This window comes from Takifugu rubripes, chromosome 20 (assembly GCF_901000725.2).
Source record: "Takifugu rubripes chromosome 20, fTakRub1.2, whole genome shotgun sequence".
NCBI classification, from domain to species: domain Eukaryota; kingdom Metazoa; phylum Chordata; class Actinopteri; order Tetraodontiformes; family Tetraodontidae; genus Takifugu; species Takifugu rubripes.
Window position 1 is genome coordinate 3423869 of NC_042304.1, and position 16101 is coordinate 3439969.

General features: G+C 42.3%; 1 protein-coding gene across 1 annotated transcript; it reads left to right on the top strand.

Annotated features, from left to right (window-relative positions):
* Positions 1 to 6419: 6419 nt before the first annotated feature.
* Positions 6420 to 15916, top strand: sap130a (Sin3A-associated protein a). Its single transcript, XM_011614475.2, has 21 exons — positions 6420 to 6565; positions 7169 to 7305; positions 7402 to 7661; positions 7930 to 8094; positions 8179 to 8305; positions 8402 to 8517; positions 8600 to 8724; positions 9647 to 9794; positions 9882 to 9972; positions 10071 to 10175; positions 10269 to 10410; positions 11576 to 11691; positions 11863 to 12153; positions 12237 to 12405; positions 12745 to 12840; positions 12934 to 13295; positions 13381 to 13623; positions 13702 to 13827; positions 14059 to 14162; positions 14328 to 14441; positions 14617 to 15916. The coding sequence occupies exons 2-21, from the start codon at positions 7185 to 7187 to the stop codon at positions 14773 to 14775; spliced, it is 3180 nt and encodes a 1059-aa protein (XP_011612777.2). The 5' UTR covers positions 6420 to 6565; positions 7169 to 7184; the 3' UTR covers positions 14776 to 15916.
* Positions 15917 to 16101: the final 185 nt, after the last annotated feature.

A 16101-nucleotide genomic window follows, 5' to 3' on the forward strand; every position in this document is an offset into this window, starting at 1 on the left:
CATTTCATGAAAAATAACAATTGTGGAAAACACAAATACAATTTGTCTCTAGAAACAGCACGAGAAGAAAGATTTTATGTGTCTCATTGTAGCTTCAAACAAATCTGATATCCACCCAAAAGACCAGATTCGCTGAGAGGAGCTTTGCTTTTGGAGAGTTACGCAAGCCAAGAACAGAGAAGTGGATGCCAATAAGGTTTCCTGCGATTATGTAAGGCTGATCACCTTGAGGTTCTTCGAGTGGGCAGATGAAAACTGAAAAAAGAGCAAACAAACAAAAGCCTTGCTGAGGCTGACATAAGTTCAGCAGCACAACTGCAGTGCAAAGAGCAACACTGAGACTCGTACCATTAAAACATGCGACAGAACTGACTGACACACACACACACACACACACACACACACACACACACACACACACACACACACACACACACACACACAGACAATCCTTGCAATACTTTAGTTCCCATTAACATTGGCTGTGGAGGCGTTCTTGTTGGAATCTTATAACCATGTTTGGTGGGAGAGCGTGCTGGAATAACTGCTACTAGCCCGCCCTCTTCTGGCAAATGCTCGGTATTACAGGTCCACGGATGATCGCAGACGCGTAAAGCGGCACACTTGGAGCCCCAGCTGAGAAGGTGCTAACAAGAGTACTCACTCGGCCCTGGTACCCTGAGTGGAACAACCTCTTAAGTGTACTGTGCTGAGTTTAGTCTTGCTGAGTAGGTACTAGTGGAAAAGTCTCTCCAGCATGACCTGGGTCTACCTCGGGGCTTTCCTGCCAATGGGAAATACCTGGAAAACCACCCTGGGAATTCATCCAGGGGATATTTGAAACAGAGACCTGAGTCACCTCAGCTGATGCCTCTCAGTGCCAGGGAACAGTGGCTCTGTTGAAAGCTCCTCCTGGATGACTGAGTCGCCCAATCTCTAAGGATGCACCCAGCTACAATGCGAAGGACACTAATTTTGGCCACATTCTTGTCCTCTCAGTCACGACCCAAATTTAATGACCATAGGGGAGAGTGATCAAGAGTAAATCAAGAGCTTCGCCTTCCAACTTCACCGCAACAGCCCAGTACACCGACTGCACAACTGTAGAGGCCTGTCAATCTCACCCCCACTTGTGATGTCGATCTCGACATGACTCCACTTACTGTATGTCTCCACTTGAGGCAGGACCTCTCAACCAACCCGGATAGGACAAGCCGCTCTCGGAGGGGCTGATTTGCATCCCAGCTGCTTCACACTTGGCTGAAAACCACCCCAGTACATGCCGAAGGTCCCAGCTTGATGAGGCCAACAGGGCAGCATCACCTGCAAAAAGCAGAGGTGAAACCCTGTGGTTCCCAAAATGGACTCTTTCCAGTGCCTGACTATACCTAGAATTTTCATCCATAAAACACATGAACAGAACTGGTGATAAAGGGCAGCCCTGCCGTCCAACATTCACCACTCTTGGCTTACTGTGACTTACTGATGGCAAGGCAAACCGAGCCCTTAGAAATGGGGCCTGGACTCCATACTTACAGACTTCAAAGTGTTTCCAATGATTCCATCTCTTGCCTTGTGTTCTGTAGTCCCACAACATGAACACTGGGTTCTGTGAAGTTCCCCCCATGTGACCGTGTGGACCCGCTCAGGGTGGATTCCTGCTTCTCGCCTGGTGACTGCTGAGATATACTCCATCACCTCCCGTGATCCTGATTCGAATAGATGCCTTTATTGTCATTGCATGCCACTTGTACAATGAAATTTGCTGCCTCCATCTGGCATAAACTCTGTTTAAAAAAATGAATGGATTGATTGTTGGGTGATGCTTGAACATCCAGATAACAGTCACATTAGTACCAACTGTAGGTTTTGTACAGTAATAACTTAGCAATGATTAGAAGTATTGAGTGATAATTGAGTGTGTTAATGTAGAACAATAGAGTAAACACATGAAGATATAGGACATTAGTATGTGTATTCTATTTTTATAGGTATACGTATTTGAACATGTGCATGTGTTTGGGTTTTTCTAAGTACAATTGCTTCTTTATCACTGATAATTATATCTGATCTATTCATTCACAGTGCAACACTGCAGCCTTTTATAGATCCTCAAACTGGTTTTTTTCGGTTTGCTTGTTCTTGTTCTACTTTTTAATTATTGTTTTTTTTGTTGTTGAATTGTTTGTAATCTGAATTTGCACAATAAAGCAGGCAAAAGCAAAGAAAATTCTGATTCTTCTTTTGATCCTGCAGTATCTTTACATCAGTGGTTGCAAACACTGAGGTTGCACAAGAAGTCAGTATATTGTTAACTGTCTTACAGAACTGTCCTTAACGTTTTAAAAAGCACCTACTGAAAGAAATAATTACTCAAACCGGAACCCCAACATTTCTTGTTAAATACCGTACTGTAACCATGACCACAGGGGCTGTGCTATTATTTTCAGTCAGTCTGAACAATCGGCCTTTGTTCACAGGCTGTCCAGTGGGGAAAAAATCAATGCGACAGGCAGCTACTTTGACGTCTTTGGGTAATTTAGCTGGATGACGCTGGGCGCTTTCATGTTGCAGGCGACCTAATTTGGACGTAGATGAACAAACAAAATGCCGCGAGAACACTTTCACAGTGCTCAGGACGATGCGCTATTTTTGTGCAGCGTGAAAGTGGCCTTTAGACAGAGCAAGGGAGCCACCGTCTGTAGCCATGTCCCTACTGAGGCCATCAACATACCATTTCCCTTCTATTTGTGCTGTGTAATTTTGTTGTCATGAATTATATCCACTGTAATTATTCAGTCGGGATTAGATTTGGACTTGAAAACTTCATGGTATTCTTTTTTTCAATGTTTTGAGTGCAGCTTTATTCAATCAACATGCCTGTTTAAATCATCGAACAGCTGAAAACTCTTTAATCATGCTCAACAGTAGTTCTATGGCCATAACTCACAACTACATCAGCTGTTAAAAAAGTAAAAACAAATACAACAGCTGGCAGGGATGCATATTTTCTGTGTGAGTAATAACTGAGTTGAAAATGCTGTCATTAGTTGTAATAAAACAGCATAACGTCCAGCATCAGTGTCTTAAGGAATGCACTTTGGTACAGCTGCTCCTTTTGAGTTTTTCCATGTTAACTTGATGGGTGATTTGTACTTTTCCAACCTTGAATAATTGGGATAAAATGATCCATTTCACTTGAGGCTTTGTGAACCCAGTCTCATGACTCATGACTTATAACAGACTTTGCATATGACTTGCAAATGTGGCGAGGGCAATATCTATAAAAAGCCATATTCGACCATCAACACAGTTCATTTGCTCCAGAATCAGAAGGCATCTCCTGTCTCGGTCTGCTGCACATCGCTTGGGATCGTCGCGGTCAAGTACGAATTGTTCTACGCAGAGCACTACCCCTCAACATGAGCAAGCATCACAGTGAGCTCGGTCAGAGGGAGCAAGACTTGCTGAAGTTTCGTCGCGACAGTGACACAAAAGCTGCTGAGCTAGTCAAGATGGAGAAGATGCTGGAGCAGACCAAGAGTCTCATGGAAAAGAAGAGGGAACCTACTTTAGACTGCACAGGCTACCAGGAGAACATGGGTAAGGATCATAAAGAGAAGTTCGTAGCCTCACATTTCTGGCGTGTACTGTATGAAGGTGCGTTTGATCAATCATTGCAGTGGAGGACCTGGAGGAAAAAGTGCGCTCCAGCCGACGCTACAGGAGGAATTCTCTGCATCACACACAAATGCTGGAGAGTCAGATGAAGACAGTGAAAGGTGAGCTGGTGGGAACGCTGGACCACCTGCAGGAGCTGAGGAACGTGTTGCGGCGCTCACAGCAGAAAGCAGAAGAGCGCAAAGCTGCAATGGAGAAGCTGGCAGCAGGAATGAGGTAAACCATCCTGTCCCCTTACGCTTCGTTTTCAATCAAGGTTTTTCAAGCTCCAGAAGAATGAGATGGCAACATCCTGCCAAAAAAGCTGTGTGAGATTCTTGGATGGCACCAGTACACCGGTGATGGACAGAGACTTGAAACACTGATGCATCTTTCTCTACAGCGAGACATCGTGACTGAAGCCGCAGTAACGCTTCACATTTAAGCTTAAAAATGGTTGGCCCCCTTAAATCTAGTATTTTGCAGCTTACCAATAAATTCATGAACTGAAATATGGAGACACCACTGCCTGAGACAACATGCTCTGTTGAATATATACAGTAGATATCTGGTGTAGAACTTCTGTTGTTTGGGTTGTTTCTTTGTTTGTCCGGGTATCCATATGCAAATTCTTTACTGTTGTTGGGTGACACAATGTCAATAATGGCAGGTTTTCTTTTGTAATATAAATTTGTAAAATAATCATTTATGTACTATGTTTTTTATTCTAGCAGAAAGTGTAAAGAATGTGATGTATCAACATATTAAATTAAGATATTAACTCTTGCAATACAGATCGCTAGCTTGATGTGTGTTTATTTCATTCTTTTACCTCATTCCTCTGGAATTAAATGCTTTTTTTGTGTGTTTTCACTGCCTGTGGGATCAGTGTCTCATGTGCTTATTGTGGTAAGTCATCTGAAAGCTGTATTTGTGTCTTCCCTGTAGCGACCAACTGATCCCACCCGAATTAGCTCAGCCTGCTCCACATGTAGTCACATGCTGTCAGGCTGGATCTCGACTGTGACAGATTACAGTCCTTTATGGTTCACTGTGTACAGATATATATCTATATATACCCCCCCCCCCACTGAAGATATCAATAATATCCTTAGTATTCAAGTAAACATCTCGTCATTTCAATAAGCAGCTGAGGTCAAAACATCTTTAATTTCAAGTTCAGCTTATTTTCAAAAAATGAGTTCATCGGGTTCTCTAGCAACACATTGTCAACCATGAATTACTTTTATTGTCTTAGCTAAATCACTCATATCTTCATAATTTTTTTCTCTCATATAACTGTATTTCTCCTCAATATGACCGCATTTTGATACTTTATTCTCCTCTCATACAAACATTTCTGTCCACATAGTCAAATGATTCTCCTTTCAGAAACACTTTTGAACTGTTGTCCAAATGTACAGGATGCATGTCACACAGGTATGTGATCAAATTGCATTGTTCATGTTGCAAAAACAAACAACGGTTAAATAACCACAAGTAAGAAATGCCATGCATTTTACGTGTACAGCAAAAAGAACATTATATTATATCAGTTGTGTATTACTGTATTTACTGAGAGACTAGAGCAGCCAGTTTATCTTCATCCAGTTCCCAGATTAAACGTGTACAGTGGTCCATTCTGGTCACAGGAAGTGAAACTGAATCAGAACAACTTTATTTATCCATTGCAGGAAACTCTGGTATTATGTTCACCTTCAAAAGTGATAATAATAATAATAATAATAATAATAATAATAATAATAATAATAATAAATAGATATAATATGAATGGAACAAAATGAAATTTCATAATATGAAAAAATCTGCCTTTTTCTAAGTCCTCATAAATCATTGTGGGATTGTTTTCCTTTTGTATTCATCTGTGACGATCAACACAACATGCTTAAACTCTACCTGTGCAAGTAATGTAATATTTGTGAAATACAGGTAATTTGACTTTATTTATGTCCCCTTTCTTGCAATAATTCAAAGCCAATTAAACTGCGAAATGTCTTAAATCAGTGGAGGGAAACCCAAAAGAATTGCTTTTTAAACTACACTAATTAGCTGGACTGTGGCCTCCAAGGGTTTCATTAACAGGGCTGCTCCTTCTTTCAATTGACACCACATACCTACCTGAATCTACAAACTACAGTACTTGGATTTAGGTATTTGGATTGAGGTATGATGTGATGTCCCCAATAAATTAACTGCACAATTGGAAACTATATTTAGGTTTATTAATTAAGGTGGTGAAGATCTTGTGGCTTGTGTTCAATACTGCTTACCCCTTCTTTTTATTCTGCGATTCTGTGGTTGTTTTCAGTAGTTTGCGCAAATGAAAACTACCAAAAGGACAGAAAGAACAATAAGTGCATTGGATACTGTTACTACGCCCATCTAGTGTTGTATTTTATGTATTGCAGCACTTCGCGCGTAATGTTTTGCAGCCAATCAGTTTCTTTAGCGGGAGATGGTGCAAAGCGCGATGTTCATCAAGCCGAGTGGACACAAGCCATAATCTCTTTATATTTTGTAACCTCCACACTGAAACACTTGCAAATACATCCGAAACTTTGTTCCCCTCCAAAGACTTTTTCTACCCATTTTAAAAGCCACCGGGTCGTGAGCTCGGTTGCGTTCTCGGGTCACGTGACTCGGGTCGTAACGGTTGCGCCCCCCCCCCCTTGTGAGCTGCTATTGGTCCACAGTCGTTGGTTAAAATAGTGCCGGACTCTGATTGGTCAGTTGTCTGTCACTCTCTTCCGTGATTGCTGGGTTGTAGTGCCAGGGCGGACTTTCTGTAGAACCTTCTTCCGGCTTGCCTGTTGGAAAAAAAGAAAAGACGAATGGAAAAATTGTAATCCACAAAAGGAGCATTGCCTTGTAACTGCACCATACGGTAATAACTATTTGTATGTGAAAGCATTTTCCTTATTTCAGGCTAAAACGTTTCCTACGTAGTGCGCGGTGGAAAGTTCAGGGTGAAGCAAAGCAGACGACAACAGTGTTAGCCATTCTAGCGTTAGCTTGCTGCTAAGTTAGCAAGGATGGCTGGCTAACAAGGTAGCCTTTTAGTTTTAAACTGACCAAACCCACAGCGCGGCGAATATTATCTGGATGACAGGATATATATGTAGTATTTTGTTGTATGTGGTATGTAAATCATTATCCTACGTCCACTTACATGATAATTATCAACGGCAGAGTTGTTTTGCTGAACAGTTCTTGTTATTGTCCTTCGATGTAGACGTAGGAACTCTTCATTTGAGTTGTTTTTCCAAGAACTTCACCTATTTTCCTTAACCAGACTATAGTCGAAGCATTTGTTGCTCCAAAACTGGTCGCATTCATTTTACATGTGTTGCACGTCCAGTTTATGTCTTCGCACCGCCGATTAAGGCTGCAGTAGTTACACATCTATCAAAATGCTGTTGCTTAACCTCTCTGAGCGTTCCGATTGTATTGCATTGGGCATTTTTTGTACCTTTTTATATTAATTCAGGTCATAAGCTTCTAAAATGAGCTCCCAGCAATTTCCCCGTCACGGGCTGCCTGCTTCCAGTGGGGGAACGCCTCAGATTTCTGCAGCTACCGCAGCCGCTAACCTTGTGTCTGTCAATCAGCCCTTAAATGCACAAGGTAGGCTTTTCACTGGAATTGTTTTAAAAAATAATATTACAACATGACCAATGCACGGCACGGAAAACACATTTTAAACAACCATTGTTTCCTTAGGGGATGCAGAGAGCAGCAGGGATGCTGAACAGGGATCGCACGATCACCTACCTGCTGGAGGTGGGGGAACTTTAGCATTCAGAGATGATAAACAGGAAACCATTGTGGTCAGACCTTATCCACAAGTACAGGCGCATGGCCAGCCGCAAGCTACTCCACAATCTGTACCTATCCAGTCTGGAACACCTGTGACGGTAGCTGCCCCCTCAGTCCATCTACCCCAGGGACAGCCTGCTGTTCTCACTGATGGACAAATGAAGGTGATGTGTTTTCTTTTTTTCCCTGACAGTTAAAGCTTGTCCAATATTTGGAAAATGAGAGCAAAAGGTGTCTAACTTTTGACAACATCCACTAGGACAGTAGCAAAAGCAAATAGTTCAAATGTTATAGGTGGATGCACAGCCCTTAAGTTTACTTTATTAAGAATTCTGATCAAAATTTACTGGAACGTGTTTGCATTGCACCTTTTCAAAATATCTTTACTTCTTTCATGTGTATAGACACTATAATGTGTTGTTTTCTCTAAAGGCTGTTTTGAAGTCACCTATGCCCAGTCGTCTTATTGCCCCAGCTCCAGCTTCCAACCAAGGTCATATCTCCATCCCCTCCAAGGTGCCTGGTCACATAACTGTTACTATAGAGACCAGCACTACAACCCCATCTATTCCTGTGGCAACTATCAGTGGTCAGCAGGTAAGAATATGTACTGCCATCGACTTTACATTGTGTTTTTCCCACGGATTACTAAATGTTTAGAGTACTGTCTTTGGGCTTCAGGGCCACTCCAGCAACCTGCACCATCTGATGCCAGCTAACATTCAGATTATCAGAGGCGGCACCCCTGCTTTGCAGATAGGGACCCCTGCGGTGCCTCCTCAGACATTCACATCCCATTTACCCCGAGGTATGCCTTGTTTCTAAAGAAAACTAGCCAGTCTTTATGTTTGTTCAACAACTTCTTTTTGTCATGCATTCTTCTCCATGAAACCATCCTGCGCAGGAGCTGCTGCAGCAGCAGTTATGTCCAGCTCAAAAACTGTCTTGCGGCCAGCCACCGGAGCAAGCACAGGCCCTGGGCAACCCACGGTGCAGCACATAATTCACCAGACTATTCAGGTGCTAATCATCAACATTTATCCTAAAATGTTGATAGTGTGTTTTGATTATGTATAACAATGTAATGACCTGTTGTCCACAGTCTCGCCCTGCTGTTACTTCATCTACAGCTGTTCTTCCAACTGTGGTGGCCCCCATTTCAGCAACACGGACTCAGTCCCCAGTTATCAGCCCAACAGTTACACACTCTTCTGAGGTTGCACACGGGTAAGCATTCTTTTACCTCATGGATACTTGATGAGGACAAATTCTATTAAAGTGATTCTCAGCAAAAACACACCTTCCCCCACACCAGCATGAAATGTAAGTGGTGCAGACCCCCTTTCTGGCCCTTGATTGATTTTGTTGTGATTTGTGGAGCAGGTCGGTTCTCAACAGTTTATGTATGTTTATCTTATCTTTTATGGAAAGTGGGTGGCCTATAATGACCAGTGTTTTTCCCTGTCCTTCCATGAGACAGGCTGCTTCTGCTTTATTGTTTCTGTCTTCCATGTTCCTCTATGGGAGAATTTTAATCATATTAAACTGTTATTGTTATATTAAACGGTATGTTGAGTTCATAAATCTCAGAAATTGTTTCATTCACAGTTTAGGACGGGCAGAGGAAATCCTTTTAAACATCAGTCTATAATTTTCTGCACATGCAGCATTAATGTTCTGCCTAAAAGAAAAGTTTATTGCATCTTTCTGCCATCAATGGAGAATAGTTAAAACACAGAAAACAGTCCAATTAAATTACTGCTACTGTGTTTACTGTACTCAGAATTATTGAAACTTCAAAGATGAATCCTACCATTTTTGTATTATATAATCTATGCTCTGACTATGAATTTGTGGTGCACAAATATTTTCCATATTGTCCATATTTGGAGGATTTTGTATAAAATGAAGCACAGGCAGGGCTTTTTATCATTTTATTTACTTTAAATTTGATGTATTTTTCCCCATCCCACCAAGCATTGCAATAATTAAGAACCTGCACTAAGATTTGGTGTTTTTGACAGTTGCATTTAGAAACACTTAAACAATAAAATGGATAGATTAATGCTTCTTACTGAAAGGAACATTTTTATTTCATGCTTTTGCCATTAGTTCTAATTTTCCTTTACACAACTCTGTGTTCTTTCAGGCGTCCAGGTCTGACTATTCACCCTCCTCCAGCTGCTGTCAGCATTCAAAGGTCTCAAACAGCTCGTGACACAGCCACACGGATCACACTGCCATCTCACCCTGCAATCGGGGCTCAGAAACCACAGCCCACACACACCATGACACAGGTTAATACACCCTGATGAGTCCCATCGGCAACACTTAAGTCATTCGGTGCAGTGATGTAAATCGGTGTTCTTAATTTCTGTTCACAGAAGCCAATCTTCAGCCCTGTCACACCAGTGGCCGCAGCCACCGTGGCACCGATTGTTGCCACGAACACAGTACCCTCAACCACCACGATAGGTAGTGGTCTTTCCTGTGTTGATATCTAGCTCTTTGTTACAAAAAAATCAAAGTTTTTGACCTACATATAAATCTTTTTTTGTTTGTTTTGTTTTTAGGCAGTGTACCACATACCCAGATGACAAGTAATACTATTGTCACCATGACAATGGCATCACACTCCTCTCATGCTACAGCAGCGACCACCTCTGCCATCCCTGTTGGTAAGGATTTTTTTTTTTCGCATTTGGTAGACATTGTGTTGTCATAACAGCATGTTATACCATCTTATTCTTAATACTTTGTGTTGTCCATAGCCAAAGTAGTTCCCCAGCCCATTGCCCACTCCTCATCCCGTGTGCAGCCCGACTACCCTGGGGAGAGAACAAACCTTATACCCATACCAGGTCACCGTTCTTCTCCTAATCCCGTTACCATGGAAACAAGAAGTGACAACCGGTAAGTGCAGCATTGATTATTGAAAATCGGTCATGTCACCAGTGTGGGTGGGGAAATGCAAATAAGGAGGAGAGTAAGGCAGTGTTTTTAAAACAGACTTTATTATTACATTTACTCTGCTAGGCTCTCTGCCAGGTATCGGCTATCTTAGCATTTTATCTGTTTCTTTTACTTAGGAAGTTTCACTGCGCCAACGTGTTGGCTTGTGAATGAAAATGTTGCTAGGTAATGATTCAAGTTTCAAAAAACTGTATTTTCCATCACACAGGCTCAAACCCTAATTGCCACAAAGACATAAAAATGATTTTCAACCAATGAAACATGATTTAATCAAACAAAGCAAAATAGACACAGCTCATTCATTTAAATGTGTGGTTTTTTTTGTCTTTGTGGCATTTATGTTTTGATCCCTGTCACTATATGTTGGAAAATAAAGTTTTATGAATATGCCTGATACAAAAAATGATGTGGAATATGCAGTATACTTGTTATAGAAAAGTAATTTAATTACATTAAAATAACTCAATTACATTGAGTTAAGTTGGTGCACCCGTTATTTCTGTCAACTTATTTTGGTTTCCTGAAACATGTTTATTTGGACAGTCCTGAATGCCCTCTAGAGGTCCCTAATGTTTAATCTTTTCATCTGTCAGTTTGGGGCAAAAATTGTAAAACATTGGCAAAGAAAGCCTTCAGAATTGATACCCGATAAACAGTAAACAGTATATAAGTGTATAGAGTAAATAAACAATTTATTTCAATAGACATTTTGCTCCCACGTGTGAGGACATGTTTCTTTCATTCCTGATGAGGAATTCACCTTTATCCATACAGTTTGTTTTCAGTTTTGAGGTAATCACTAGTAACCACTTCTTCCTATTCCTGAAACTCTTTCTTAAGTGGGTATTTAGTGATGTCAGGTGTCAGTAGTATCTTCAGTTTCCTCTGGCAGCGGCTGAGCTGTTGAGCCCCTGAGAAGCAGAACAGTTGTTTATTTTTTTCCCTCCCCCCCCCCCCCCCTACTTCGAGAACAAAAAGAATGTTTCCTGCATTTTTTCTGTCTATAAGTTGACTATCTCCTTTAAGTTGACTATTCACTACCACTTTTATACAGGAGGTTGTTGTGTAGAACTTTAAAGAGATTTGACATCAAATTTGCTTTTAGGCCCTCCGTGCCTGTGCAGTTCCAGTATTTCCTGCCAGCATACTCCTCATCATATCCCCTGACACACACCTACACCCCCATTAGCAGCACTGTATCAACTATCCGTCAGTATCCTGGTAAGCACTACTAACATGGCTGATTCGAAACATTTGAATTAAACATAATGATCATAGTGATAGGTATTTAAATGTTAACATCACATTTTAAAATCTATTGACAAAATAGTTCTATATGACACAATATGTGTGTGAAACAGGAAATAAGTTTGTTTTTCCTCTTTTTATTAGTTACTCCTCAAGCGCCGAGTTCAGCGCTACCCACCCAGGCTGGAGTCGGTGTAGCGACCACTGTCCACCTAAACCACATGCAGCTGATGGCAGTGGATCGGATCGGTCTTCAATCTGCACAGATCAGCACCCAAGGGATCCAGCCGGCGCCAATCGCTGCCCAGGGCATTCAGCCTGCACCTATTGGAGTGCAGGGACTTCACACATCTGCACCAATTACCACACAAGGAATTCAGCAGACGCCATTAGTCACTCAGCAGCAACAACAAGCTCAGTCCGAAGCCAAACCTGGTATCTGCTGGATATTGTTGTCAGGATTTTTTTTTCTTCTCAATTCGTGGGCTCTTTTGTGATTCAGTTGTTTTTCCTCCCAGGTGTCGTTTTGGCCGATGGCTTTGTTGCAAACCCCATCACCAGCACATTCAGCGCCACCCAGCCCGTAGGTACCATGGTGCAGGCACATGCCCAAGGAGTAGGGGGGGCTCCCACGTTAGTGTCTTCCCCTCGACCCAGCATTCTTCGTAAGAAGCCTGCCATTGAGAGGTGGGTTTACTGGAAAATTGGGAAGAAAAATCCAAATTTGGCCCAACGGAATGCATTTTCTTTAGAGATGGCTGTTCTTATAAGATCTCATTTTTCCAAAAGGGTTTTTCATATTTAGAGATATTTGCTGCTGAATTGATTTAATATTGGGTATTTAAATTCTTCTCATGACTGTTCTGCAGTAGTACTAAAGTTATTAGCAAATTATTACAGTCACTTGTAGGATGTAGTCTCTTTTTATAGCATAAACTGACAGCAGATGTATGCATCATATAAGAAAAGCATTGAAATGGCCACGTGAGTGGTTCACCAAACAATCCTCCTGTCTTTTTGTTTCAGTTGCGTTCGCAAGAACTTGATCCCTGCACAGCCAAGTGATCCCAGTGGCAGAATTGAGAGCGGCGTTAGAGGACCGGGGTCTCCCCGACCTGCAGGGTGAGCCCGCCGTCACATAGACATTATCACTTACATCTGCGTTTATATATCAGCAATATGAATTTGTAACCCAACATTTCGCGTTCCACTTAGCGTGAAACCCAAAGCTGAAGTGCACATGGCAGTGGCTCCTCCTGTCATGGCTACAGTTGAAGCGCTGCCTTCACAAGGAGGAGAGCAGCAGGTGCTCTCATCAAATGCCCAGCACCTCGCCCAAGCCATTCCCACACTACTTGCCACACCAGGACCTGTACCTCCATCTCAGCCGTCAACTGTTCTGTCTGCTCTGCCAGCAGCCATGGCTGTAACCCCCCCTGTTGCAGCTTCAATGGCCAACACCGTGGCCTCCCCCACCCAGCCTGCAGCTAGTAGCACTGCAGCCTGTGCGCCAACCTCTACCTGCCCGGATTTAAAAATAAAGCAGGAGGTGGAAACAATGGACACATCCCAGCCAGGTGAGGCGTATTTGGGTCTACAGTAATTGTTCTAAAGTTAAAAGAGGGTGAAACAAACATCCATATTATCAATGTTGTCTTTCAGATCCCAATGCAAATTTGTCATCCGCCCCCTCCACCACCCAGACCTCCAGTCTGATCACTCCTGCAGCTGGAGATCTCATTCCAGGGGCCTCTCCAAGAAAGAAGCCTAGAAAACAACAACATGTCATTTCTACAGAGGAGAGCGAGATGGTGGAGACCAACAGTACGGATGAAGAAAAGGCCACAGGGAGGCCTATCACTGGCCGCGCCGAACGACGGGAATCTCCACCAAGGGAATATGTCGGTGAGTTCCGAATGAAGAACTCATACATGGTGAGAATATAGCGCGCTGGACGTTGAATATTTTGTTCTGGTCCCGCAGATGAGGAAGGAGTACGTTATGTACCAGTTAAGCCTCGACCACCTATCACTCTTCTGCGACATTACCGGAACCCCTGGAAAGCTGCCTACCACCACTTCCAGAGATACAGCGACATCCGGGTCAAAGGTATGATGTCACAGGCGAAAATACATGTATTTTTGAAACTTTTTAAAAGTGAAGAACATTGGGAATGTTTTACATTTACATATGTGGGTGAGCATCGGTTCTGGGGGGGTCAGGATTAATTGTCCCATCAGCAGATGCTCAATCATATTCCTTTCACCCACCAGTTTAACTGTTGGGAGTGATTGTTGCACCTCTCAAATAGTGTAGCCCGTTTTGTTGCTTTCCTTCCAGAAGAGAAGAAGAGCACCTTACAGGACATGGCCAGTCAGAGGGGAGTGGCATGCCGAGCACAAGGCTGGAAAATTCACCTGTGTGCTGCACAGCTCAGGCAACTGGTGAGTGCGCTCTGCTCTGACTGTATTACACGATAGAACTGTGTCAGTGATGAACAGGGGCTGAGAAAATAGGTAAATATTTTCTCATTATTTCTGTTGTAAAATTACAGTTCGGTGGTATTTTGCATGTCTTGTGACAACTGAATTCTCATCTCTGTTCTTTAGACAAGTTTGGAGCATGATGTGTACAGTCGACTCTCCACTCTTCAAGAAGGCCTTATTCCTAAGAAGAGAGCAGGTGCCGATGACGATCTTCACCGAATTAATGAGCTCATACAGGTAACGCTGTGATCAGTAATCCTGTGCTGCTCCTATGGTTTTCCTCTGTGTCCTGAGCCTGTGGTATGAATCCCGGCCCTTAGCTGCGTCCTGCTGCGCCTATTTTGATTGTCTACTTATGAGCAAATTAGGCTTCTGTCAGCATTTTAAAGATTGTTTGCGTATGTGTTTTTAGGGCAATATGCAGCGTTGTAAACTGGTTATGGACCAGGTGACGGAGGCCAGAGACACCATGATGAAAGTGCTGGACCATAAAGAAAAGGTGTTGAAGCTGCTCAACAAAAATGGAACCGTTAAGAAGTCGTCCAAGCTAAAGCGTAAAGAGAGGGCATGAGCACCACCTCCGTGAAGGGGTACAGGAGCTGCTCCAACTTTGGTGCTATCGATGATTTGCCTGCATACAATCACATGCAGCCCTCCGTCAGAGTGGACACAAGTGACAAAGGGCTTCAGGAGGCCAGAAGGTCCACCTGGAACAGCTTCTCATTCAAGATCAACACACAAATTGAGCTGGATGGTCAACAACCCACTTTGTTCCTTTTTTGACCAGCTTTACTAACAGAGTTCCTGCCTCATCTTTTAATTCAGCGTATAACCCTGGCACATAGTATATCTAAACTTTGGCAGGTGGCAGTAAAACGTGTAAACATTAAAAACATTGAGTGAGTGATGGTAATCCACCTGTGAGTTGTAGAAGGAAGCCATTTTCTTTTAATGAGTTGGGCGTGTAGACGACTCAACTCTTCTCATTAATCTGTGCCTTCACTTTGTTGGGGTGCGTGAGTGTTGACTGGACATGAGAGCACTTAGTGTGTTTAAGTTGGTGGGAAATTAAGATTTAGGGGGGAAAGACACATTTCACCCCTTAGTGACAGCAAACACCAGAATTTTCTACATTGTTACACCACACACAGCTGTAAACTAAAAAGGTGGGAATAATTGTGAGGTTTGAGAGGAAAAGAAATAGGAAGATCTAAACAGGCTAGAATTGGTTTAATTTGCAAAATGCTACTCTGACAAGTGTTTTGGGTGATTACCTGAAAATAAGATGCTGTGAATAATTCATGGTAAATGGAGGGATATAAAGAATCACGGCCGTAGCATGCTTTAAGGACACGAGGAGGATCTTTGATTGTACCATTGGACTGAATTTGTATAAATCACTGTAAATGTGTTTTGGGTTTTCCATTGACATGGTTCTCTTCAAGTTTTGTACTTTGTGAAGCATTTTGTGCTGTGTGACGTGCTGCTTCATTTTGCTGAGTGTAATGACGTTGACATTACTCAAATGAAGTGAGTCTGAAACATCCCGCTATTGTATCTTGTTTTTGTCTGTGTAATTATAGTAAAGTTACTGAAACATTAATACACACACTCTTAAGTTCTCTACATTTTTGTATACGCCTTTGAGTTCTCCCTCATAGCTCCTTAAACTAGTTTAGGAAATAAAAGCGGCTCCTGGGGGCTTTTTCTAAGCACTGTTTGTAGCGTCTTAACAGTTTTCTGTCACATTGTGGTTTGTTGCTTTGCTATTTGACTTATGCCCTTCCTAAGTCTGATTTCCGATTATTTAATCTATTGCCAAATCTTGCCAAGAGGAATTTTGGTAAAGTGAAAATTGTATCACTCTATGTGCTGATGTATGTGTTTCAGAAATATA